The sequence below is a fragment of the Nematolebias whitei genome, chromosome 6 (genome assembly GCF_014905685.2).
Source record: "Nematolebias whitei isolate Nwh7 chromosome 6, NemWhi1, whole genome shotgun sequence".
Classification (NCBI taxonomy): domain Eukaryota; kingdom Metazoa; phylum Chordata; class Actinopteri; order Cyprinodontiformes; family Rivulidae; genus Nematolebias; species Nematolebias whitei.
In genome coordinates, this window is record NC_056503.1 from 28029158 (window position 1) to 28056165 (window position 27008).

The 27008-nt window shown below is 40.8% G+C and overlaps 1 protein-coding gene across 1 annotated transcript in view; it reads right to left on the reverse strand.

Annotated features, from left to right (window-relative positions):
• Window positions 1-764: 764 nt before the first annotated feature.
• The window catches only part of sept4b (septin 4b), a 46187-nt gene continuing 19943 nt past the window's right edge, over window positions 765-27008 (reverse strand). Inside the window, exons 3-12 of the mRNA XM_037677483.1 lie at window positions 6784-6880; window positions 6573-6659; window positions 6369-6492; window positions 6078-6212; window positions 4007-4124; window positions 3823-3924; window positions 3265-3361; window positions 3007-3169; window positions 2769-2862; window positions 765-1088 (exon numbers count right to left, since the gene is read on the reverse strand). Coding sequence (XP_037533411.1) covers window positions 1020-1088; window positions 2769-2862; window positions 3007-3169; window positions 3265-3361; window positions 3823-3924; window positions 4007-4124; window positions 6078-6212; window positions 6369-6492; window positions 6573-6659; window positions 6784-6880 — 1086 coding nt within the window. The 3' untranslated portion in view covers window positions 765-1019. The remainder of the gene's footprint in view (window positions 1089-2768; window positions 2863-3006; window positions 3170-3264; window positions 3362-3822; window positions 3925-4006; window positions 4125-6077; window positions 6213-6368; window positions 6493-6572; window positions 6660-6783; window positions 6881-27008) is intronic.

The window sequence follows — 27008 nt, forward strand, 5'->3', positions numbered from 1 at the left end:
ATTACATCCTTTGTACGCTTTCCTCTTTACAATCATTCAGTTTGTAAATTCAATACATAAATATAATCCAAAAAACATGAAATTAAAAGATTTAGTATAAAACAAGTTCAGAAACAGAAATAATACCCGACTGAAGGAATGTGTTTTTTTTTTCTTCTTCGTTTTAAGCAAAATTCACAGAAGCAAGAGGAAAGTCATTTCAATCATTCTTAATAAGAAACAAAATTACAAACAGTTTTAAGAATAAATCAAAACTTCTGCTGGTGTTAAATCAGCACTGATCGAACAGAGAAAAACATAAAATAAAATAAAAATCTCCTGCTCTTTTCATAATCTCTCAAACACGCTAATAATCTTAGAGCCATTAAACTAATCCGTGGACCGAGTTATAAAAAGAACATGCAAAAATAAATACACCCTCTACTGATGCAGCCCCACTCCTCTCAGTCGGGTCCGTTTGGATCCTGGGCCAACGTTGCTACACGTTTACTTCGGGGACATATTATTATTATTTTTATTGCAAAGTTATTTAAAAGGCGTGCTGTCTGCTGACGTGAGGCGAGTCATGGCTGACCAACATTAAGGACGAACATCCATGAAGTCAGGCAGCAGGTGGTAAATATAACAAAACACGTGCACACAAAAATAACACGGAGAGAAACAAACCCGTCAGTAGAAAGAAAGATTATAATCTATATAATCCATAGAAGGCCAAGCAGCTTGGCTGATTAAATAAAACCAGGAACATGAATAAGACTCGGACACAGAGAATTAAACTATATGTTCATCAGGTTGATCATTGGAGAAAATAAAAACATAGAAAAGAGTGCTTAAATATGAACACGTCACCAGTAAATTAATGTGAATCTCATCCAACCCCCCCACTCCAAGCAGAGGGGGGGATGTTTCTGAGGAGAACAGCCCGAGTCGTCACGTCTTACCGCCTCGTCGGGGGTCCGTGCGGCTGAGTGAGGAGTGGTCGATGTTCAGGAGTTTATTTTGTTGTTGGAGGTCCTTCGTTAATGTCCGTCGTTCTGAGTGACCATATGATCCTGGATCCTCTGCAGCATCTCCTGCATCCGCCGCAGCTGTGACGAGAGAGGAGGAGGGTTTTAGTGACGAAGCGACACGTGAACCTTTAAGGTCTGCGCACGTCAGCCGGCTGCGCAGGCGTTCATCTGGGTTCATTATTTCAACACGATCGATAACACCACAGACGTCACGTGGTCTGTGAAGATCATGTGACCTGGAGGCTGCGGCTCCTCCACCGCAGACAGACTGCAGCAACGTTTTAATCATAGTAAGACCACTAGCTGTCATTTTATGTTGACAACCAGCTTTAATTCTGAACAAGTGTCAAGATTAAATTTTGTGTTATAAAGTAATTTAATCTGATTCCCCTTAATTCTAAACTCAAAGTGATGGTATATTCTTACAGTAACATCTCCTTGTTTAACTGAATCTTTGTTTTATTACACAAAAAAATAAACCCAGCTGATGTAAAAAGCATTTATTTAAATAAATAGTTTGCAGGGTTAGGTGGGGGAGGAGAAGGATGATGAAACAATTATTTACTATTTAATCCGACAGCATCGCACCGCGGTGAAGACAAAAACATCTCAGTCAAACTATACCGAACTCTAACTCGTTTATTAATCAGGGTGAAAGACGCTGAATGTCTCAGAAGTTGTTAGTAATAAAGTTTTACTTCTACACTTGTGAGGAGAAACTAATCGCGCTGCAGCTCAGTCTACATTAGGGGTCTGCAACCTGCGGCTCTGGAGCTACTTGCGGCTCCTTCAAGCTTTGACCAAAACTGACATAAAACTGAATCTTATTGGTTGTTGTACAAACAACAAAAATTAGTTCAAGCTGTTTTTCTGTCATTTCTTTTGCAAACATGTCAACACTGGAACAAGTACAAGCAGTAAAACATACTCACTTTAATTTTATGCTTTATTTCTATACTTATTTTTTCCACAATTAAAAAAATACATAGGTCATCATAGTTCATAGCTTTTTTAATTAATTATTAGTTAATAATTAATTATTATATCATTAAAAATAATTAAAATTATTCATTAATTAAAAAAAATCTTTAGGCAAATAGTGTTAAATTATTGTTTTTATATGAATGTTTCTGTTCAGTGCCCTGAGATTACTTTTGTTGGGACTTAGCGTTATATAAATACATTTAATTTAATAATTTAATAAAACTAACCCCCTCTTTACAAGAATGATCTGGTCTTTTCATTCATCTTAAATTGTAAAAATATAAATTATTATATATTTTTAGCTTTTTAATGTCACCACTAGTGGCCCTTGCAACAAACCTAAGGAGGCCCATGGGCCACCAGTTGATGATCACAGTTGTAGCAGGTTGTTGCAGCTCTGAACACTTTTCATTTAGTGAACGAAGGTGTAAAATGGCTCTTTTGATCTCAAAGTTTGCAGACCCCTGGTCTAGCTGATGTGACTTCACCTGTTGTTTTCACGTCAGAATAAATCTCTGAAACTTCAAACATTTTGCTGTAAAAGTCTGAAACACAGCTTCATGTCTGGACACACCACTGAGCGTCCTCCAGCTTTAAAAACAACAACATAAATAAGTCGGGGGTAAAGAAGAACAAAAAGAGACGTCCGAGTGTCTCTGAAAGTCAAAGACGCTCTCCGTCATCTTTCTGCTCTTTGGACGGAGCCTCGGAGCGCTCGTGCTGCTCAGACTCGTGCTCGTGATGCGACTCTGGCTCGTGGTCGGCCTGCCGTACCTCCTCGTCTTTCTCTCGGATGAGCTTCTCTGTCTCGCTCTCCGTCGCTCCTTGGATCATGGGGAAGTCGGTGCCGCTCTCTCTGGTCAGTTTGCTGCAGACAAACAGAAACAGTTTGTATCTGCAGCTGCTCTCTGTTCGAACACTTGACACCAGAGTTATTAAAACAAAAACACTTATCTACAGTCTTTGTCTTCTTAACAACACTTCCAAATAATGTGTGTGTGTGTGAACATACTTGCGGTTGCGCTCCTTCACAACCATGCGCGTCATGCTCTGGATGCACTGAGCTCTGTAGTTCTCGTAGTGGGTCTCCCGGGTCACGTCCTTCAGGTCTTGCATGTGAGTGCGAACGAGCATGTTCCTCAGCTTAATGAAGTCGCAGTGCGCCGTGTTCTCCACTGAAACGCAGAACGCTCACTTTTAAAACTCCACGAGTGCTGTGCTTGTACGTTCTGCATCTGTAAACATCTCTTTGTTTGAATTGCTGTCACACCTTCTACGATGCCCCAGGGATAGAGACGTCCTCGGACCCTCTTCCCTTTGGCCTCCACCACCGTGTTGCTGCCAATCACAGCGAAGGGAATGCTCTCCTTAAAGACGGAACAGAAAGGATCCAAGAATGAGTAAAATGTCCCAACAGCATCGGAGGGACAGGTTTCACACGGACTGTTCTGAAAGCTGCAACATAAAGTCTTCCCCAGTTTGGATCATCGCTCTCTTAAAGAAACTGAATGAACTTGTTTTTGTTTTGTGGACGACCCAGTCACCAAACTAAACCTTTCGTTCTGGTTTTAGTTCTTTCTGTGTGCAGCTGTGGTCAGAAAAGACAGCATGGTGAAGTGTTGAAGGCTCTGGATGCCCAGGTTAGGTTGGGTAATAACTTCAGTAAACAAACAAACATGACCAGGTTGAGACCAGCCCACTCGCTTGGCATTTTCAAATAAACAGAATAATTGTTTGAGTGGTCCCTGGTCCAGTTTTAGATACATGCTGGTTTGTTTTTCACAAGCCAGTATAGTTTGTGCTGCTTCAAACTGGGAGCTCTGTTCACCTTCAGCTGCAGATCTTGCTGCTTGAACTCTTCGTCTTCGTCCGAGTCGCAGTCGGGGAACTCGTAGATCTTGATGCCGTACTGCTCAATCTCCTCTCTGATCTGCAGAGACCGGAACAGACACTTTGAACATAAAACCACGACAAACCCACAAGAGCAGTTCGTTGATTCGGAGACGTCTTACCTTGATTTTCTTTTTCTTCACCTCATTCGGGGTGAGTGTGTCTGCTTTGGCTAAGACGGGGACGATGTTGACCTTCTCGTGCAGAGCCTTCATAAATTCAACATCCAGAGGCCGAAGGCTGGAAGAGACGGAAAACTCTCATTCATAAAGGACGCAGGGACACGACACAAAAAACAAAACAAAACAAAAAAACCACTGAAAAGTTTTAATTAAATGAAATACTGTGCTTTTCTACGTGAATGTGCACTGTCACAGAAGATGACTATACAGTAGACCCTCGTTTATCACGGGAGATCCGTACCCTGAATACCTGCGATAAGTGAAAAACAGTGTAGTACTACAAGTAGACCTGTCACGATAACAAATGTTATTGGGCAAAAAAAATATTTCTCAGAAATTATTGCGATAAACAGTAATATTGTTTGAAATTTGACAATAATTAGTAATTATTGTCAAATTTAAGAAGAAATGTTTGTTAATTTGTTTTACATGTAGTACCTTTTTTGACCACAGTATAAACCTGTTTGAACCGAAGGATGGATAGTGAGGGAGCGAGCAGCGTCTCTCTTTAAGAAAAATGGGAGGGAGGCCCCTTGACATGACATGGGCTGTCTCTCTTAGGTTCTCAAAATGTCAGAAGCTCGGTGTGGTTTGAGCTCTTTAGCATAGCGTTTGTCACACAAAGCTTTTAATAAAAAAAATTAAACAAGTTCTCAGCTTTGTTTTGCAGAAAAAAACCCTACTTTTTAGACAAAGGCACGAGTTTCAACCGTGAATTTTGGAGCTTCGACAAGACGGAGATTTTTTCCGAGGTTAGCCTGTTAGCTTAGCTCATAGCTTAGCTTCTCAGCTTAGCTGCTTTTAACGATCCAAACATGTGATTATGGACGGTTAAAAAGGATTTTAAAGAGAAAAGAGAAAGGGATGGGTCAGTGAAGAGAACTGGAGTTGAGCCTTTTGTCATCCAGTGTCTTCAGTAGAAAGAGAGAGACACGAAGAAACGATAAAGCTGATAAATGAAAATGAGGTCAATAATTTTCATTTATCATGCGATTAATTGATTTATTGTTTATTGCGACAGGCCTAAGTACAAGTAGTAAGCAGTAGTTTATTTTTGTATTTATATATAAAAGCATTTTAATGCAATATTCTAAAGAATGTTTCTGAACTCTAAACGCCCACTTCTCCGCTCTGCATGGAGAACGGCTGACCAGCTGCAGGAGGAAGCTTATCCTGCAGTGTTGGCTGCACAAAGGTGCAGGAGGTGCTAAATAATTTAAAATCATTTATTTTAAATTAAAATTCTGTGCCGATCGTGCGGCTCCTCCATCGATCAGACAATTTTGTGTCATGTCCACTCTTATTTTGAAAAACTGCAATATAGCAATTCTGCATAAAACAAACCACGAAGTAGCGAGGGACTACTGTAATTAGATAATTAGGTGAGAAACTGTTACATGCACCACGTGTAATGAGCTTTAAAAGATTTAAATACATTTAACAGACATGGTGTGACTCAGCGCAGTATTACTGAAACTTGAATTCATCCATCAGCAGTGAATAAATGTGTCATACATGGTGTGATACTAAAACAACAAAGCTGATCTGTAAATGTTGGAAGGCACCCTGAGGATTTCATTTCACGAAGATTCAAAGCTGCTAACAGTGACCTGACTGTATCTGATGTGTGATGGCAGAGGGTGACCGACAGAGAGAGCAGTTTCTTCACCAGCTCTGCAGGATCACTATGGTTGAATTTGCTCCATGAGCAGAACAGAGAATTGGAACAGAGCACATGCACAAATCATTTGAAGTACTTCATCAGCAACAGCTGATTAGTGTAAAGTGCACTGGATCTACAGCCTGAGAACTGCTGCATCAACAACTCGGTTCACTTCAAGGGCAAACTGTTAAATCCATGTTAGTGACAGTAATGATAAACATTGTGAATGAGCACGTGCAAGGTTTTATTTATTGCTTCATGAACTTTTATTTATATAAGAATGCACTGCAGCAGAATAAAATCTCAGTGTTTGAATAAAAGATCAAGAAAGCAGCAGTTTTCTCGTACCCGTGGCCAAAGGGTGAAATGAAATAGAGGCAGCAGTGGACGCGGTTGTCCTGGATGTTCTTGCGGTTGAGGCCGCTCTCGTCCCTGAAGTACTGCTCAAACTGCTGGTCGATGTAGTCAGCCACCGACTTCCAGCTACAACACAAACACACAAGGACGTTCAGACTGTCGGGGGACGCAGAGCCCACACAGTTCAGCTGCAGCGCGTGACTTGATGCCCACAGCAGAGCTGACGTTTCAGCTTTCATTTAGCCTGAGGGTGATTTATGTCCTAAAGATGTTAAAATGTACCATTCAGTGTTGTTTACAGCGTCACCAAATCCAGGTGTGTCTACGATGGTGAGTTTAAGCTTCACACCTTTCTCCTCTATATCCACAGTGTGTTTGGTGATTTCAACTGTTTGTGTGATTCGCTCTGGAAAAACACAAACAGGCCTCAATAAAAACAAAACACTACAACCAAACTCGAGCAGTTCAAGGAGGTGTTTCCCTCACCTTCAGCGTTGAGCAGCTTCCTATCTTTGTAGAGGTCTGTGAGAAACAGGCTGTTGACCAGGGTGGACTTTCCCAGGCCAGACTCACCTTCAAACAAAGAACAACAAAGAGGAAAACCAGCGAGGCTTAAAACCCTGTGATTAGCTCTCTCTCTGCTGAAAAAAGGCAGGCTTAGGATCAAATGTCCAGAAATGTGCAAACAAGGACTTACCTGCCACCATGAGCGTGAAGTCAAATCCTTTCTTGACAGATTTACGATGAACCTGGTTTGGTAGCGTTGCGAAGCCCACATATTCCTTATCCTGGTCCTAAAAGCAAACACAGATACCGCCCGTCAGGTCATGTGTTTTCTTTTAGGATTACATAAAAAAAAACATTTCAAATGATTTAAATCCCACAGAGATTTGATTCAAGATCAATTCAGCAGAACAACAAGATCAAAAAGAAACTGTGTTCCTCAATTCAGAAACAAAATTATCTATTTTTCCAACCGCAGGAAACAAGTTGTGGACTTCAGTACCACTGTGACCCAGCTGTATGAAGAGCATCAGTCCAAACTATGTCAAAGCCTTGAAGGTAGAAGCAAACACAGCCGTTTCATCCTCTCTGGGTCTTTTCCACTAGTTTTACCTCGTTGTTGTTGTAAGGGTCAAACAGAGCCCAGGGGCTCCTCGGTCTGGACGGACTGACAGGGGACGGCAGCTCAAACTCCACACTTCTGCTCTGAGGAACGCTGCTGTCTGAACCTGAATCTGCCTGGGCCCGACCCGCCTCAGGGGGCCGCAGGTGAGACGGGGTGAGGGGGCGGTCGGGGACCTTGGTCTCTCTGGTTGCATCACCATGCTGATGGTTGTGAACTTCATGATGAGGGGGGTCGAGCATTATGTTCTCCACTTCAGAGTCGTCTGAATGTCCCGAATGCTAAAAACGCCAAAATCAGAGGAAGGAGGAGGCACAGCAGAGGATGAGGAGGAAAGTGAAAAACACAGAGCAAAAGAATAAACCAGGAGGACGGAGTGGAGGTGGAGGAGCGTCAGCTGTACCTGAGCAGCGTTATGGTTCATGCTGTGATTAGGAGAGGACGGGCAGGAGTCCTGCTCCTCTGACGAAGAGGAAGACTCGTGGTCACTGTCCTCCATTGCTACTGGGGCTACACTGCACTCCGTTATCTCCAGTCAGGAAGGAGCACACATGGAGGGGCCAGAGAGAGCGAGGTGGAGGAGAAAAAAAGACCCCCACAGACAGCAAAGGGTCATTTAGGTGCACAAGGTTCAAGAGGAAGGATCAGGAGGAAGGAATGTGTCCAGATCAGACAGAACCAAAGATGAAAAAAGATTAAAGTAAAGAAGCATCGTATGACGGCACAGATAAATTAAATAATTAAACTATAAGATGACTGAGGGGTACAAAACAGAGCAGATGATACTGTTGGGCTGCTTGATCATTTCTGCAGCTTTGTCCCAGTTAGTCTTTGAACAGAACCACAAACCCAGCAGCGTCAGTGGCTGCAGATACAGTCAGGTCCAGCTGCACGTGCGCAACACTAAAAGTCACACATTATTAAAGAAAACTATAAAAAAACAATGCACACAAACGTCACTTAATGTCAAGACAGTTATTTTACTTTATGACACAAATGCTTCTTGCAGCTACTAAAAGTTAATAAAATGTTACAATTTAGTTCCACCACATATTGAATCTTGGAAGTGAAAGTGAAACTTAAGTTTTCACATTTGTCCTCCTTTTAAAGTCCAAAGATTAAATTACAGAGATCTGCAGCTGTAGAGGACTGACCCTGTTTTCTGTATGACCCTGAGATCAACGTCCCACCAATCACTGCAGCCACACAGAAAGACAACTCTGCAGTTAAATTATAGCTTTTGATGGTTTAAGAAAATAAATAAATAAAAAGAAACACCGTTTAGTTTCACGAGTTATTACAAAAGCAACACTAACCCACACACCAGCTGAACCTCAGAGACAAATATGATTAAAAAAAGTTTCTGTTTCATCCATGCATGCAGAGGTTTACCTAATGTCTCCAGCTGTTTTACCTTTTATCAGAGTTAAGCTTCTTCTGTAGCGTTACCGACTGCTCTTCATAGACTCCAGCAAGCAGGAGAGATGGGAGCACAGCAGCGCCAGCATTTATACACCCCCGCCCGGCACAGAGGACGCAATGTCCTTCAGCTCCATCGATGAGCTTCAGCTCAGCGCCCCGGGAAACTGATCAACAGCATTGATGAGCCTCATGTCCCTGTTCACAGGCCGCACACTGAAAACACCACCGGAAACTGAATCTACAGAGCCCTCTGCCAAGCTTTTGCTTGTTTAAGCAGACAAAAAGCGACACAGATACGGACGCTTGTTTTTGCATGTCATTCACAGCTGCTCAGACTCTCACTGCCTTTGATGAGCTCAAGTCAAGTCATATTTATTTTATTTATCATCAGCATCATGGAAAACTGCACATATGTCCAGGTTGGACCAAAACAACCAAAACAAGCTCCGTCATATGGAGGACGGAATGTGACTAAATTAAATAAATTAAATACACAATTAAATTATTAAATTCACAATTAAATGACTTATATTATGTTTTTATTTATTTAATTTAGTCACATTCCGTCCTCAAACGTATGGTGACAAAATTAAATAAACAAATAAATCATGAAACAAGTCATTTAATTGTGTATTTAATAATTTAATTGTGTATTTAATGATGTATTTAACAATTAAATGATACATTTCATTATTATGTATTTATTTAATTTAGTCACATTCCGTCCTCCATACCATCATGTCTCCACATCTGATGGTATTAGTTTAAAACTCTGGCATGAAAGGTAATGATAAAAATATGCAATAATGATAATATTAATGGCAATAAGACAAAGCTTTTTGCTTGTAAATTGTTCATAAATTCAAGAACTTCTCTTCACAAACCATGTTAAGAACGTCAGAGATTTTCTAAGCAATGTTCACTGCCTGGCCAAAAAGACAAGTCTCCCCCTGGATTTAACTAAGCAAATAGGTACGAGCCTCCTGTTGGATAATCACTGCATGGACGATTATCTTTCAGCTGGCAACAAGTTATTTAACCCAACTGCTGCAATGAGTTGCTTCTCATTTCTTAAACAACCATGTTGAAAGACACATCACGTGGTCGTGGAAAAGATGTCAGTCTGTTTGAGAAGGGTCACATCATTGGCATCAAGCAGAGAAAACATCTAAGTAGAAACAACTAAAATTGGGTTAAGAACTGTCCAACGCATTATTAAAAACTGGAAGGATAGTGGAGACCCATCGTCTTTGAGGAAGAAATGCGTCCGGAAAAAAATGTGGCCTACTCTACAAGCCTGTGGGGGCAGTCTATGATCTGGGGTCACTGCAGTTGGTCAGGTCCAGGTTCAGCAACAGTGTGTGCTCAAAGAATGAGGTCAGATGATTATCTGAACATCCTGGATGACCAGGTTATTCCATCAATGGATTTTTTTTTTCTTCCCTGATGGCACAGGCATATTCCAAGATGACAAAGCCACGATTCATCAGGCTTGAACTGTGAAAGAGTGGTTCTGGGAGCACGAGACATCATTTCACACATGGATCGCCCACCAGAGTCCAGATCTTAACCCCACTGAGAATCTTTGGGATGTGTTGGAGAAGGTCAGAATCTGCCATCATCAATGTAAAGTCTTGGTGAAAAATTAATGCAACACTGGATGGAAATAGATCTTGTGACATTGCAGAAGCTTATTGAAACAATGCCACAGTGAACGCATGATGTAATGAAAGCTAAAGGCGGTCCAACGAAATATTGGTGTGACCTTTTCTTTGGTGGCGACTTTTTTTGTTGGCCAGGCAGTGTAATTTCAGCTTTTAACAACTTTACAATGTGTGCTGTTCAGCCGAGTCTGAATTCATTTGACCTTCACGGGTAGATAATTAGATAATAAACGGTATTAATTTTCTTGAAGAGTACTTTCATTTGAACACGAGCCGACTTCAGAGCTCCTTCGAGCTGCACCAACGATCAGGTGTCATCACCTGTAAAATCCAAAGACGAGGCAGGCGTCGCCGGGTTCAGGCAGTGGATTTTATTTCCTTTAAGCCCTAAAAGCACCTTTATCAGAACAACCAAGTCAGAACAAGAAGATGGTACGTTTTTCTCTCCCCTACACACCTGACTAGAATATCAGCACAAACAGTTCTGATTAGAACTTAAAATAGTTTAAGAAAATTACTCTACAGAATTTTTCTTTTCCAAAACAGGTGCAATATTTCTTATTTATCATTAATAAAAAATTGCTATTACCTATTACTTTTATTAAAATAACCAGTTAGACTCAAGCTAAAGAAAAAAAAAACAGTAAAACAGATTAAAAGAACGAGCAAACACCACAGGTCAAAAACAAAAGATAAATCAGAGTAGGGCCTGTTTGGTTTCATATTTGTAGTCTCATTTTCGCATTAGAAAAAAACATATAGTTATAAATAAAAAAAAGGTTAAACTAAAACAATCTACTAAGATATTTATCATGTAACTCATCTATCATGTTCTTGCGTTTCTCACCCAGTCTCATTTCCACAAAGATGCAGGTGGAAATATGAGCTCAACCCCCAATAATCACAGATTATCATAATAAAGGCCAAGTAATTTAAAACACACTAAATAAAGTCATGTTTAGGAGTCTAACAAATATACTTGTCATGAGCTGAGCTGTTCACAGCAGAAAGAGTGATCATTTACAGTCCTGAGCCAGAAGAAAAGCAGAAGTTAGGGCGCTGCGAGTCCAACACGACTAACTGGTGAAACAATGCATCGTTCTAACTTTGTTGATCTGTACAAACACAGAAAACAAACAGCTAGATTAAAAGTTTGAAACTTCTGGCCAACTGGTCTGACTGATCTAAGACTGAAATGAAATGTCTCTCCCTTTACATCTCTAAGGTTTAAAAGGAATAAAACAAACTTCTGTAAATAAACCAGTGGACTCAAACAGAGTTGGTTCATACCAAGTCTTTATTGTTGATGATGTAATGTGACGTTTCACAAAAATACACCAGAAACTTGAGATCAGGTGAACCCCTAATGTAAAACAGATCAGGCCTGACTGTTAAAGATCTGAAGAACTCTGAAGCCTCTTCATTCATGTTTTTTTAAACAGCGAGTCAGTTGAAGTGCATTTGGACTTAAATACTTCCTGACATTACATTAAAACATTTTAAAGACTTCCTCACATTATCTATATCATTTTTCTGCATTTTCTACAGAGCCAAATAAATGAGAGAAAATTAATCCATGGTATGTGAACACAAACAGAGTCTTTGGCAGTGAAGTATCTCACTTCGACACCGGCTTCTTTGGTATTTCCTGGAATACAGATAAAAATGCACTTATGGCGTTTTCAAGCTTCAAAAGACACAGCAGGACTTTTTTCATCTGCTCTGAGAGCCGAAGTGACCTGGGGCCTCATGTATGAAAGAGTACGCAGCTTTCATACTGAAAACTGCGTACGGACAAAATCCGATTACACCCAAAAATATTTAGATTTCTAAAAATGCTCCATCCTTGTTTATGTGAATTGAGTGCAGCTGCTTGAACCGCCCTGTTCCCATTATAAAAAAAATACATATCATACCACCACAACAGGCTTCCACCCTGTGCCCAAATAACTATGGCAAAAGTGAGGCAAATAATAATAATAATCATAATTTTTATCAAATCAAAATTGTATTTGGAAGTTAGGGATTAGTAATAGCAGCACGGTGGTGCAGTTGGTAGAGCTGCTGCCTCTCAGCGAGCAGGTTGCCCCGGTTCAAATGACAGTCCTGGGACTCTTCTGGGTGCAGTTTGCATGTTCTCTCCGTACATGTGTACATTTGCCCCGGGTGCTCTGGTTTCCTCCCACAGACCAAAAACATGCATGTTAGGTTGATTGGTAACTCTAAATTGTCCCTAGGTGTGAGTGAGAGAGTGAATGGTTGTTTGTCTCGTTTGTCTCTATGTGTCCCTGTGATGGACTGGAGACCTGTCCAGGGTGTACCCCACCTCTCGCACAGTGAGGGCTGGACATGGGCACTGGTGACCCAAAAAGGAAAAAGCAAGTAAAGATAATGGATAGATGGCTGGATAGATGAGCAATAAAGGGGGAAAAAATGAGTGCCAGAAGGTGTTCATTTTTTCAATCCTGAATTCCAGTTCTTGTCCAAAATATTTTAAAAGTGGTCTGAAGTCAAAGTTGATGTCAAGAAGTGAGTTGCTACACATCAAAGCAGTGCTTCCACCACAATGTCGGGTAATTCAATATATGTGAGCATCATATGAATGAGGCTGTCTCTTACAGCTGGCATGGCTCGCTCAGGAATGACTGAAATACTTTACGTCAGCCGGCTCCCTCTGAAAGGCTCCGGTTGCAAGGAACCCCAAGCTGGTGAGATCATGAACTGACACATGGCTCCTCCTAGTTTCAGATTTAAAATTCAGGCATCATCGTGCACAAGCAGGTTGGTGAAAACACGTTCCCTTGTAGCACTTCTACTGATGTCCAGCAGCATCAACGCTGGTGCTGTTCCACAAATGTGTGACTGTCTACACCTGGTCAACCTGAGGATTTATCACAGGTGACATGTTCTGAATTCATATTCTGATCTGTGTTCTTCTCAGTGAGAAGAGAAGTTCTCCTTAAACAATTCACAGGCATTTTATGCGCCTCAACGTTCTGCGGTCTGGCAAGTGTGCGGTTACCGATGCGTCATTCATTCAACCTTTATTTATACAGGTTAGTCTCACTGAGTCACGAGGACTCATTTACAAGAGAGACCTGTCATTACATCTGCATGTGACAAAAATACAAGAAATCTTACAGTTTACATGGGACTGAGGTTGTTTTTAATATTTTTGAGGCGCGCTATGTGTTACGCTGAATAAGGTTAAATGTGCTTCAGTTTCATTGTTCAGCTTTAAACCTTAAACCCTGAAACTCTTGAGAAAACCTCATGTTAAAATCCCCCCTGGATTCAGACAAACTGAATGTGGTCATATTTAGGTGAGTTTCAGTACTTCGAATTTCCATACAATCGACTGAAAAAGTCTGTGTGGTGTTTTCATAAATTTACACACACTTTGATACAGTGACTTCATACAGCTCGACTTTGAGTAAAACATGGTGTTCACAACCTTCTCGTGTGTGAGCATCGTTCATACCTGCGGCTCCTGGACTGTGCTGCCAGCTCTAATGAGTAACGTGAAACTAAAGCAATAATCGGATCACAGTGCTGTTTGTTGTGTATACAGTCCAGACCTAAAACTAGACATTTAATTACATTTTTTAATAAGCTGTCTTAGAGGCTACTGATCAGCTTCTGAGACCAATATTAACTTTAGTAGTCAGAGTTTATCAAACAGATGTGGCACATGCTTGAGGATAAAACCTCTCACAGCTAACCCATGCAGTCTCTGAGAAACAATGGAAGGACATGAAACTCAACAGAACCTAAACAAATGGTGCGGTTGAATGTGCTACTTTGTTGCTTTTGGATGGAGGCAGTGTGTTTGGCTGACACACTGCTGATGGATGATGATTTGTTGCATTTAACACAACTCTCAAGGGAAACCCTTTTCAAATGCTCCCTGTACGACATGGGAAATGCAATCAGAAGTTGCCAGAAGTCATAAAGAAACTCTACAGCATGCTGTTATTGATCTTCTATGATGAAAGCATATTTCAGCTTGAAAGGAAATGCATTTGACACAGTCGTTAATAACCCAGCTCTAACGATTACCTATTGCTACACCATATCCTACATCATTACATCTGGCAGGTTTGGTCTCTTTCAGTAAACTGGTACAGGGTGGGAGAGTGTGGCTGTAAGTGGTCATTGATACATTGACTAAAACAAGTATTTACCCTCTTGGATATATATTTTTCTTTTATAAATCTATTAATAAATCTATATCAAATGAGTCTTTTTGACAAAAAATACAAAATTAAGAGCCTCTTTAATGTCAAAATATTTTGTTTTTCAGAGTAAAACCAATTAAATTTACCGTAATGTCATATAAAAAAGTGACTGCCTAAATATTTACCCTTTAAAGTGTCTGTCCTAATTCAGCTCAGAGAAAAGATTTTGTCTTATAAAAGTCAGAGGATGGATACAAAAGACACATTTTCAGGAGTTCTGTCAAATCCATCATCAATAAATGGAAGGAATCTATAAATACAGCTCAGTCATTCAGAGGGTCCTCTCCATCCTCACAAAAATTATACTGAAGGGAGTTGCATTTCATTTTAAATTGAGGTCTTGTGGGGGAAAAAGTATTTTCTATGATATGGAGCACGTCTATGTTTTGCAACACACCCAAAAATACTGAGGAGGTATAATCTGTCTTATGCCATTTCATTTTTCCCAGTTAGGTTGTCTAATAACCAGAATCAGCCAAAATAAACATAATCAGATCAAAAGTTGTACAAACCCAAATTGGTACTGGCACAGAAAATAGCAGGTGCATCTTTTCCTATCCACAAACTCCATGTGTATTCCTTTATAAAATGTGAGTATTGAACTCCAGTGAAGCTTCCCTTTGTGTTGAGGCCAGTAGCAGGTGGTGAAGTGAGTCATGTGTGCTGGGTGTGAATGCTGTGGTTGTTTGAAGAATTATAGCAGCCCTCTGTGTGACACAATCTCAGTACAGAGACAGAGGACAGAAAAATTGTCTCCTCAAAACACACAAATCTTAACATGATTACAACTTTACATATTCCTACTATAAATCTCAATCTGCAGCATTTCTGGGAGGACTCCAAGACGTTCTCAAGCCAGCTGAAAGATGGTCTCTCCAGCGTATCATGGGTCGTGCACAGGGTCTCCTCCCAGTTGGACATGCCCGAACCACCTCAACTGGCTCCTCTCAATGGAGCAGCAGCTCTAATCCAAGTCTCTCTTGGATAACTGAACTTCTCACGCTCTCTCTATGGGAGACTCCAGCTATCCTGCGAAGAAAACTTGTTTTGACCACTTCTATCTACTATCTCGTCTTTTCGGTCACTACCCAGAGTTTGTGACCATAGGTGAAGGTAAGAACATAGATTGAAGAACAAAAAGCGAGCTTCACCATGCAGCTCAGCTCCCTCTTTGCCACAAAGGACCTGCAGAGAAGCTGCACAGATTCACGTCAATTTCACGCTCCATTCTTCCCTCACTTCTGAACAAACCCCCAAATAATTGAACTCCTCCACATGTGGAAGAACCTCACTCCCAACCCGGAGAGGGCAGTCTACCCTTTTCTGACTAAAGACAATGTTCTCAGATTTGGAGGTGCTGATCCTCATCCCAGGTCTTCACACTCAGGAACGAACTGCTTTAGTGGGAGTGACGCGCACGGCGTGATGACGCCAACAGGACCACAACATCTGCAAACAGCAGTGATGGGATCCAGAGGCGACCGAACTGGACTTACTTCGATCACTGGCAGCACCAAGAAATTCTGTCTATAAAATTTTACTCCAATACCTTAATGATATATGAAGGCAGCAATACCCTATATCCATTAGAGACTCACTCACAACAAGTTTCATGCATTAAGCTGTCAAACCTGATCAATATCTTTGTGTTTTAACAATTTAGAGAGAGGCAGGTCAAAACATAAAAAGCTTGTCCATTTCTAAGAACGATTAAGCTCGAGGATCATCTAAACTCTGACATGTGAATACTATCTGTATATAAAAACTGCAGCCGCAGACAACTACACTGGAGAGTACCCAAAACACCACAAGATCAAGTCCCAAACATAATCTTAACGCATCGTCAATGAGGGGAAACACAGCACATACCTTTGCATCACTGTTAGTCGCTGGCTTTCTTGCCATTATATCCATTTAGAGTTGATTATTAGAACACAGCAGAGCTACAAAGCAGATGTAAGCTCCTCAGAGTCTTACTTTAGTTTTTAAGGAAACTACATAACAAAAATCCCATCTATTTTCCTTGCCTCAACGGTCAGTGAGGTCCAGTTCTGCACACATATTCCCACATTTAGTCTGGGGACATGGTGGTTTCCCTCAGGTTCAACTTTAATCTCTGCCCGTCTGAATCTGGAGAGCTTCAAAAGCTCCACCCCGCTCAAGTTTTGGCCAATCTGCAGCTTTTATGTAGATAAGTGACAGCAGCTCTTGTGTGTCGACAATCCTGCCTTAAGACGCTCTCCTCTGCTGTATCTGAAACCTCTCGTGACTTCATTCCTAAAGCGACACACGAGATCAAGACACTAATAATGGTCCACTTACGAAGTGTTTGTCACTTTGTCGTCACACACAGAAGTTTACATTAAATTAGTTGGTTAGTCAAAAACACAGCAGACTTAAAAACACGTGAGCGTTAATAAATACGGAAAAAACAGCAGAGAGTTCATAATATCTAACAATGATTGTCCCATTTAACCAAGACCTCCCAGCTGGCAGTGCCAGGTCCAGGGCAGCACAAGAGGAGAGTGTGATCAAGTGTGTGTGTGTGAGAGAGAGAAAGTTTGTGTTTGGCCTACATGCTACAGATAATCTTTTGATCTAATACACACATTCACTCACACGGACAACATACACACCACACACATTTAAGTGGGCCAAAGCACAAACTGTCCATTAATCTTTGTGAATATCTGTACGTTGCCCATCTTAAAATGCTCCCTCATTCTTAAAGATTTAAGATTTTGTGATTAAGTTGCTGTATGGGGTTTTGTAAAGAAGCAAATGAGCTTGTGAGATTAATCTCCATTTTGAGCAGATTTTGTAAAAAGCCAAATTCCAGTGAAGTAAAGTACGGCATGACTGCATTTCTGGATTCAACAGTGTGTGACAGACCCAGAGAGGAAAGAGAACCTGAGACTTGGCAACAAAGGAGGATATGTAGTTTAAAAAGCTCCGCTTGTGTCTGGGCTGAGATCTAATCTTAATGCAACACTGAAGCTGATAAACAGGAGCTGAAGTCAGCAGAGAATTCATTTTCTACCAGTAGGAGGAGAACTACACGTTACCTGATCCCAATCTTAATAGTTCTCAGTCTAAGTGTGCCAACTTCTACAGCTCTAATAGGTACCATAAGTAGTAGACAGAGCAATAAAAATAGCATCAGGTCAACACACATGCCAGTTTAACAAACCACACAGTAGGCAAACCCCTGTTTTATGGGACACATGTTCAGAAATGGCCTGCATGAGAGGGTGAAGAAAAAGCGCATGCTAACAGGCAGGAGACATTTACTTCCTGTAAGGAAAGGCGGCGTCTGGGGAGATGGTTGCTGGTCTGCTTTAATCTTCTCTGGCTGGATCGCAGTGATTATCATGGACTGTCTGAAAGGATTGACGGTGCACAAGGGATGGACAGCTTGAGAAATATAATATCAGGATGCATGGCTGCACTAACCTGTATGTCTGCATGAGCACACGGACAGAGGACACGGATGTACAACGCACACAAACACACGTCGCAGCTGCTCTGACAATCAAATTGTCCATTTAGATGGATGTTGTGATAAAAACGTCTCGTTGTCTCTGTCTGCACTGCGAGGTCATCCAGGCTGAAACCAGAGAGTGGAGTAGGTTTCATAATTGCCATCATGCAGCAACAAACACTTTTATTCAAAGATATCCATCAACAAGCAAACAATTTAGAGAACATTAACAAATTGCACATGCTTGAAGCAACTTTGTTGTGTTATGTTCTGAGATTCATAATTTATGTATTGCAACGGCTGCAGAGGACAGAGGAAGGACAGTGCCACCTGCTGCTTCTGATTGTAAATGGACTTTGATGAAGACTGTGAACTCTTTCACAGCTGACAGTTTTACGGTTAGAAGCAGGAATTAGTCAAATTAAAAAACAAAACAACAATATTTCAGGTTGTTTCTGAACATTTAACTTTTCTGAACAGCTGTACTCCGAGCAGAGTGCTTCATGAATACTTGATTCAACAGGAAGCAATATGAAACCTGTGTTGCTCTAAGAAGAAACTAATTATGTGGTAAATATGCAGAAACTTTGAATTTGACAAACACTTTCTCTCGAGTCATCTGATAAATGATCAGACATCCCTCAATGAATGCCGACGCCCTTTACAGCAGATACCCCCATCTCTGCAGGAACATAAATATTGTTCCACAATAGTGAGGAACCAGGAGCCACTGAATTTGCTGAACTTACACTTCCTACGCTTCCTCCTCCATTCAATTAAGGAACCTTATCTGATGCAGGAAGATTCCTGTTGGAAGCAAGTTCAAGTGTTTTCTCACTTTGTTTTCTCTTCCCCTCTGTAAAAAGTGGTATAGTACAACAAAGGGTTTATGTAGCTGTGAGGGGGTCCACTAGAAGACCTAAAGAGAAAGGCTTCACAAGCAAGGAAGTCCATTGTTCGATTCATGCTAACCATGTTTCATATCAACTAGAATCAGCTCAGATTTAAATGTTTACACAGGTTTGGGAAAGAGAAGTGGAAGTAGGCCTGTCGCGATAAACAATAAATCAATTAATCGCATGATAAATGAAAATTATCAACCTCGTTTTCATTTATCAGCTTTTTTGTCTCATGTCTCTTTCTACTGAAGACACTGGATGACAAAAAGGCTCAACCCCGGTGCTCTTCACTGACCCCTCCCATTCTCTTTTTTCTCTTTTCTTTAAAATCTGTTTTAACTGTACAAAATCACGTTTTTGGATTGTTAAAAGCAGCTAAGCCAAGATGCTAAGCTACAAGCTAAGCTAACAGACTGACCTCGGGAAAAATCCTCCGTCTTGTCGAAGCTCCAAAATTCATGGTTGAAACCCATGACTTTGTCTAAAAAGTTGTTTTTCTCTGCAAAAAGAAGCTGAGAACTTGTTTACTGATTTTTTATTAAAAGCTTTGTGTGACAAATGCTAAAGAGTTTAAACCACACCGAGCGTCTGCCATTTTGAGAACCAAAAATAAGGAAGGTGAGACAGCCCATGTCCTGTCAAGGGGCCTTCCTCCCATGTTTCTTAAAGAGACACGCTGCTCGCTCCCTCACTATCCATCCTTCGGTTCAGTCTTACACCACCATCCATTGGTCAAAAACAGGTACTACACACAAAAATTAAACAGCATTTCTTCTTAAATTTGACAATTACTAATTACTGTCAATTTCAAACAATATTATCGTTTATCTCAATAATTTCTGAGACATTCACCCAGCAAGTGTCATCGTGACAGGCCTAAGCAGAAGCTCTCAGATGGGTAGTTTTGTGCAATAAAACTGTCACCTGTGGATTACCTGGCTCTGTGTACACTAACCCCAGTGAACTCCGGCTGGCCTGCAGAGTGTGTGTGATTTCCAGCTGCCTCAAAATATGTCCCAGATCACTAGAGCAATTTATTTTTCCATTTGGTTGATTCCTCAGGAGAGGTTTGCAACATGGACGCACAAAGAATAAGAAGGGGGGAAATGCTTAGAATAAGCATAATTACACTTTTTATTCTACATTTGGGGTGTTTGTGAAGACCCGCTTGAAATCTGCTGAGACGTCTGATCTCCATCATTAGCAGTGGTACAAACTGTAACATTAAACGATAAAACAATAGAGTACGATATCAAGCAGATCTAGGGCTTATCCAACATCAGCTAAATGCACTTCAAAAGCAACAATAGAAAGCTTGTTTTCATCTAAAGTGAGTAATTGTGGTTTATTTGACTACTTCTGGCAGAAGGTTGGACCTTTCTGATTTATACTGTTTATTTTCACTCATTTTTCAAAACAAGAACAAGAAAGTTATTTCCAAATAGAAGAGCAAACAGTTGCTGAATCACAAATAAACCAAAGATCCCACTGAATAATCAGCATCCAGTATGGAACAAGTGCTAGGAAAATGTATTTGGACGGATGTGCTGCAAAAGTCTCACAAGCGATCACCTGCGAGACCAAAGGTACAAACAACAAACCCGACATGTGTTGGGCGCTGCACCCCATTTGCCCTGGTCAAAGGAAGTTGATGGGTTGGTGTGTGGCCCCGATGTTGTCACGGTGAATTCCAGCCTGTCCAGCTCCCACGTTACACAAACACAAAACCACTTTGTGTGATTTTTGGCTTCTGCTGTGCCTTATCACAACACTACTGAAGTCTGAAGTGGGAGCCACAGACCTGCTGAAACACAGCTGCATTGTGTCTTGAACAAACTCAATAAGAGAAACTACATCAGCGTCTGGACTGGGTTTCCCACATTCCTCAATTGTGCCAGCTTAATGGAAAAAAACACCAAGTACCAAAGCTATTTTCAGTTTCACCACCTTTTTAATTAGCAGACTTGGAAGCCACAGCCTGCGTGCCCAAAGACTGGCAATGTTTGAGACTGAACATTGATCATATCATATAAAGGGGTCAGGGCTAGTGCACGTTGATGCTGCAGGCTAAAGACATTGCAGATTTTTAAACACTTTGTGATGTTCACTCTGTGACGTATTTCACACTTTTAAATTTACATTTGACTTTCTAGTCCTAATTTCAAATTATATTGCACTCGGTACAGATAAAAGTTGATTAACGTGTTAATTTAAGCTGCAACATTAATGAAAAAACATTGAATAAAAGTGAAATTCACATTAACTAAATAAAAAAAAAAAAACTAACATGGATTATTTAACAAAACAAAAAACACTACCACAGGCCTTTAAAGTTGATGGGTGGTGTACATATAAACACACACACACACGCACGCACGCACGCACGCACGCACGCACGCACGTGCACACACACACACACACGCACAGGGTTAAAGCCTGAGCATGTGAAAGTCATCTTCTGTCCAGGCTCCTGTCCAACAAAAGCACCATTTTAAAGCTTTACAATATGAACACCCTTTGGTGTATGAACTGTAACTAATGAAGTTTGAAGTCAGAATAGAGTTAAATGTAGAAAAAACTAATCATGTAATTTCTAATCACATTGATGTTTGAGCCAATGTATTGCGCAAAGCTGCCTTGATTTCCTCTTCAATCTTTCCGGTACATTTAGGGACCTCCTTTCTGTGATCAAGCTGTTCATCCTGCATGTGAAAGATGGTCATCATGACTGGCAGGTGGTAGCAGCCTGCGAACTGAAACAGCACCTGAGAAAACTGCTGACGGCCAGGAGGCTGCTGCCTAACAAACAAGAAGCTCTCCTCAGACATGCACTGACTTTAATCGTTTTTAACAGAGCTAAACTGTTGTGTTTCAGAGTCGTAAAGTCTTTAGACCAGTCAGGTAGAGCTGATTTCCAACCATCAGTAGTCAAAGATCAAAGATTTATCATACTCTGCCCTCAAATTATGCAGAGGTAACTTGAGTGACACTTGACTGACCCGAGCTCTAAAACAAGCAGAAATAATTGTCCCCTTCCTTCTTCTCGGCCCATCTAGTGTCCTCCTCCCTGTAATCCACCTCTTTAATCTTGATGCCCAAACTCACACTCACACAAAGCTTTAAAAGCTCTAAAGTCAGTCTTACTACTTTTCCTATGGAGCTGAGACAGAGGTCATGTTGATGTAAAGTGCAGGCTGAGTAAGAAAAGATCTAAAGGACCTAATCGATGTGAGAAACATAAGTGTTGTTACAATCCAGGACTGCCTGATGCAGAAATCTTTTGCCGTGTTGCCGAGCCCAGTTCTTTTCTCATTACATGGCAGATGACACGCTTCACAAACCATTCTGCAGATGGTCAAGACACAAACTGGAGCCAGCAGAGGATGCCACCCAGCTGTGAGCTGTTCCACATCTGTGAGCATTTTTTCTTCTTCAGCTGCAGCATAGCTTCACTCTAACGGTCTTACCAGCTTCCACTGCCGGTGGCACTGCTAAAGGACAGTGATTAAAATAAGACCAGGCGAGATTATCTAGACTACAAGAGAACTAGAACGGAGTAAATGCCTTGGGTCTCTGTGGGGAACTGCACTGCTGGACTCACCATGACAGAATGTGACAGGGCTGTGCAAAGAAAAATGTGGGTGAGGGGCAAGTTTGAAGGAGTTAACAACAGTAACACAATGATGACAAGAGGAGGGGAGAACACTCAAAGCAATGCAGACCCTGATGAAGAGGTCCAGATATTAGAAGCTTTGAATAATTTTTTAATACATGGTGGTTGTAGCTGTTGTTTCTTTTTTCTTTTTTTGTCTTTGTTCTTTTTGGTTAATGCTTTACTTCATCCTTTCCAACTTGACCCAAAACCAAAATATGTCTTTTAACATAGACAATTAGGAGTTGTGTCCACCTATGTGTGTCCCATCAGTGTATGAATGTGTTAAAGCTCTGATTATTCTTTGCATAGATCTAGTAGAGTGCTGTATGAATGAGTAAATGAGGGCACAGATTGTAGTGTAAAGCACTTTGAGTATCTTGATAAGATAGAAAGGCGCTTATTGTACTTTTAGCTCTATAAGTCGCACCTTTTTGCATAAATTAGCATGCCTGTGACTTATACAGCAAAGCGACTTATTTATGTTTATTTCCCCCCATATTTATAAACCAATTTTTGGCTGCAATCTGACGATTTCATTCATTCTGACATGAAAAATATTGAACACTACCATTTTCAGCCACTAGAGGGCCCTCGACTAATATAGCAAGACAAGAAAAGCAGAAATGCAGCTGATTTGACCATTAAAGTGCATTTATTTAGGAAAAGTTAAACTGAGACGCATCTTTACTATAATTTTGAGCAAACAAATAATTGTTTTTAAGTGTTAATCTTGCTAAATTCTGTTAAAAGTCTTCCCGCGCACTCTCCCGCGGCTGCCATTTGGCAGCCAATCGATTTATGGCACAACACCGGCCCACATTTCCAGGTGGTCAGCGGTGAAGCATAATAGATGCAACTTATACGACAAAGCGACGTATTTATGGATTTTTCCACTTTATTAGACATATTTGGACTGATGAGATTTATACGGCAGTGCGACGTGTAAGGCGGCAAGTACAGAACCATGCCAACCACAAAAACCAACTAGTAACATAACTGTTTTTTTCCACTATGGGAGTGTGCTGCTTGTGGGACACAGTTTGTTTGTGGCTCCTCGGATTGATGAAGTCCTTTGAATGAAGGATGTTTCAGCCAAAAAAAAAAAAGAAGAAAATGTCCAGATGACCTGCCTGAACATTGTTGGATTTTTGGATTTTTACCTGGATTATTGAACATGAACTTTGAAACATTTACAGTACATCACAAAGGTTTTCAGTGGTTTAGAACATCCTTTGGTCCTTCACGAGACAAACAGCCGATGGATTAATTTTATCAGATGCTCATAGTATAATCTACAAACCAAAAATAAAAGATCTATGTTACAGAAAGTAATCAAAATGGAGACCCACGAGAAGAAAGTCTAACCAGTTCTGAACAAGAAGAAGTGAAGACTGATAAATGTGATCTAAAGGTTTGTATTGACAGTGACCCTGGTAAGGTCATCTCGGGTTCCTCCTGCCCATTTGTGACTGAAAAACAAATAATCCCGTGTGTTTACAACAGTGTGTGTGTGTCTGGAAGATTCCAGATGTATGTCACTGTGTGTTTATGTTCATAGACGTTTGTGTGTCTGAGCGGACGGATTACTGACGAAGCTGCCAACGTTTAGCCAGCAGCTGTGCCAACAATCTACTGAGCCACATTTGCAATATAAAAAACACATTAAATAATGAAGTGGTATACTTTAATGTAAATTTTAATCCCTAACATTGTCCATGAATGGTTTTATTTTCTTTGTTTAAGGGAACTGTTACGTGATTAATGCATTTAGAACAGAAAATGATTTGGCTGCAGATTTAAGTAAGAACCAAATGTGAAAACCAGTGTGAGACAGAAATAAAATCTGATTCAAATATTTGTGTTATTAAGATTAAATCCATAAATAGCTTGGTTGTTTCTGATGAACCACTCCAAAAGCTGACAAGTGGAGCAGGAAGTAGTTTAGATTTGGTGAAGGGCTATTACATTATTTTAGTTTACATTTTTCTAAATGCTTTCACCTGCATGAATTATGTTAACACAGTGGACACTTAGTTAGCCAGAAGAGTTTAGTTAGAGCGCCTGCAGAGAATATTTCTGTCACCTGGCCTTGTTGTTTGACATTTTCTTGCTAACTGTAATAAAATAGTTACACTAGTCCCTTGCTACTTCATGGTTCGACTTTCGCAGACTCGCACTTTTGCAGTTTTTCAACAATTATTTTTTTACCCTTTATTTATATAGGTAGTCTCATTGAGCCACGAGAACTCATTTTCAAGAGAGACCTGTTTAGGGAGCAGATGTGGGGTTAAGGGCCTTGCTCATTGGCCCAGGGTGGGGCGAATGAGGATGGGGTGCTTCACCTACCCCACCCACAATTTTGATGTTATCGGGGCCGGGGCGTGAACCCGCGATCTTTGGATCACAGGCCCACCTCTCTAACCTCTGCGCCACCACTCCCCCATCCACCACTCCCCCAATTGTCAACTTTAAGATCACTCACGTTATTGGGACGGTACAGATTAAAAGTTAACTAAACAAAAATACTTTGGACAGGCACCGCCATTTTGTAGTTTTCTTTCAATAAGCCTACACTGTATCGCCAGTCCAACAGAACTACATTACCCAGAAGTCAACAGTGCTTCTGGCCGCTGCTTTCTGCTGAAATGGAGGGAAAGTTTTGATCCGATCTGAAACTGACTAAAAAGTTTGGTCCTTATTCATAGTGACTTCAGAGCTCTGTGGATACAGAGAGCTGTACGGAACCAACCAATTGGACCAGAACTACTTCCAGCTTCATCGGTCAATCTGAGTGCTTCTTGCCAGGCCATGAAGCCTCTCGAGTGGGGAGGTGCTGCTTGGAGGTCTGGTGTTTCTCCGGAGCTCACCGGGACATTTTTTCATCCGGATCCCTCTGGATTATTTGGACTTAATCTGGACCATTGTATGGTTTTGTGCTGGCTCTCCGAAGGTCTGACTCTCTCTAAAAGTGTCTGGTGCTCAACGGCTGCAGAGAGCCGATCAGAACCGGACCAGAACTGAACCAAGGCTGGTGAGTCCCTCATATAAAATTTTGCAGTAGCTACTGTAAAGTACATATGTTGTTAAAATGACGTAGGTTTAAGAGTTTAGAACATTGCAAGAGTGTGGGAAGGGTTCATAAAGCCTTAAAATATATATAAATACTAAAACAAATATAGCGTTCCTACTTTGTTGTTTTTCTCTTGATAAATGCACGATAATCGAGTACTGTACTACTGTACAGAATATTAGAACAACATTTAGAAAAAAAGACTGCACTCTTTTTTCTAAATAACGGCTCACTCTGAAGAATTGGAAATATTTTCTACATATTGAGGACATGTTCCGTGGAGATCCATGTTGTTTGTATGAGAGTAAAATAAAAGGCGGTGAGTAAAACGTGAAGCAGGACAACTGTTGGTAATTTCAGGAGGGAAACGTAGAACAGCAAGTGGGTGAAGGTTTACATACATGATTAGAAATGCGAGACTTTTCCCCCTTTTCTTCTCTGTCACTTAGGGGGCAGGAATCTGATTGCTGACCTTAAACTAGATTCTCAGGCTAGCTCTAATAATAGTGCAGACACCAGTGAGCACAAGACCGTCAGCAGCCTGAACGTTTGTCAGGCAGCGCTTCAGAACGACTTCATCCTTTAGATCGAAAGAAAACAAGCTTCGTTAACACACTCATTATTATTATTTTTAAGGTTTATGCAATGCAGCTGAAAATACATGGGAAGTTTCAGACTGAATGTTTTGTCATTGTCTCATAACAAGAAGCTCTTTAGTTCAAAAGGTGTTCAGAGTGCTGGTGAATCCAGCGTCAGCACTGAGAAGATCTGAACAAAAGCCCCAAACTGATAAAAGATAGTCTCTAACAAGGTTCTGACATAATGTCTGGACATGGCTTTGGCTGTTCAGACATTTTGAGCCTCAAAAGGAATTCCTCCTGACGTTTGTGATAAATGTACTCTTCTAAAGCAGCAGGAGTTCTTCTGTATTGTCTTGGGATGTTTTGCAACACTAAGATATAATTTCCAGAGCGACGAGCGCAGCAGTTCTCAGAGGGGAAACAATGTCACAAGTAAAACCACTGAGTGGAAAAGCCCACAAAGTAATTTAAGATAAACATGGTGTCAGAGCTACTGCAAAAATAAAAAGGAAACTACACAACCTAAGGTTTTTCTTACTGAAATTGAAAACCTTCACAACAAAAATAATTTTAGCCCCAGGTTTAAAGATGTCTTTGCCTATCAGAACTTTCAGACAAGACGTTTACACAACGCCAGCACTGCTGCTTAACTTAGCAATGCCAGAAATTCACACTTTACTTGGCTTTATTACCTCAAACATTGTAGTGGGACAGAAGCACATTTTACAAACAACTTCTATTGGTGCAAAGATTTTTTTTAATCATTCAGTCCTCCAAATCATCAAA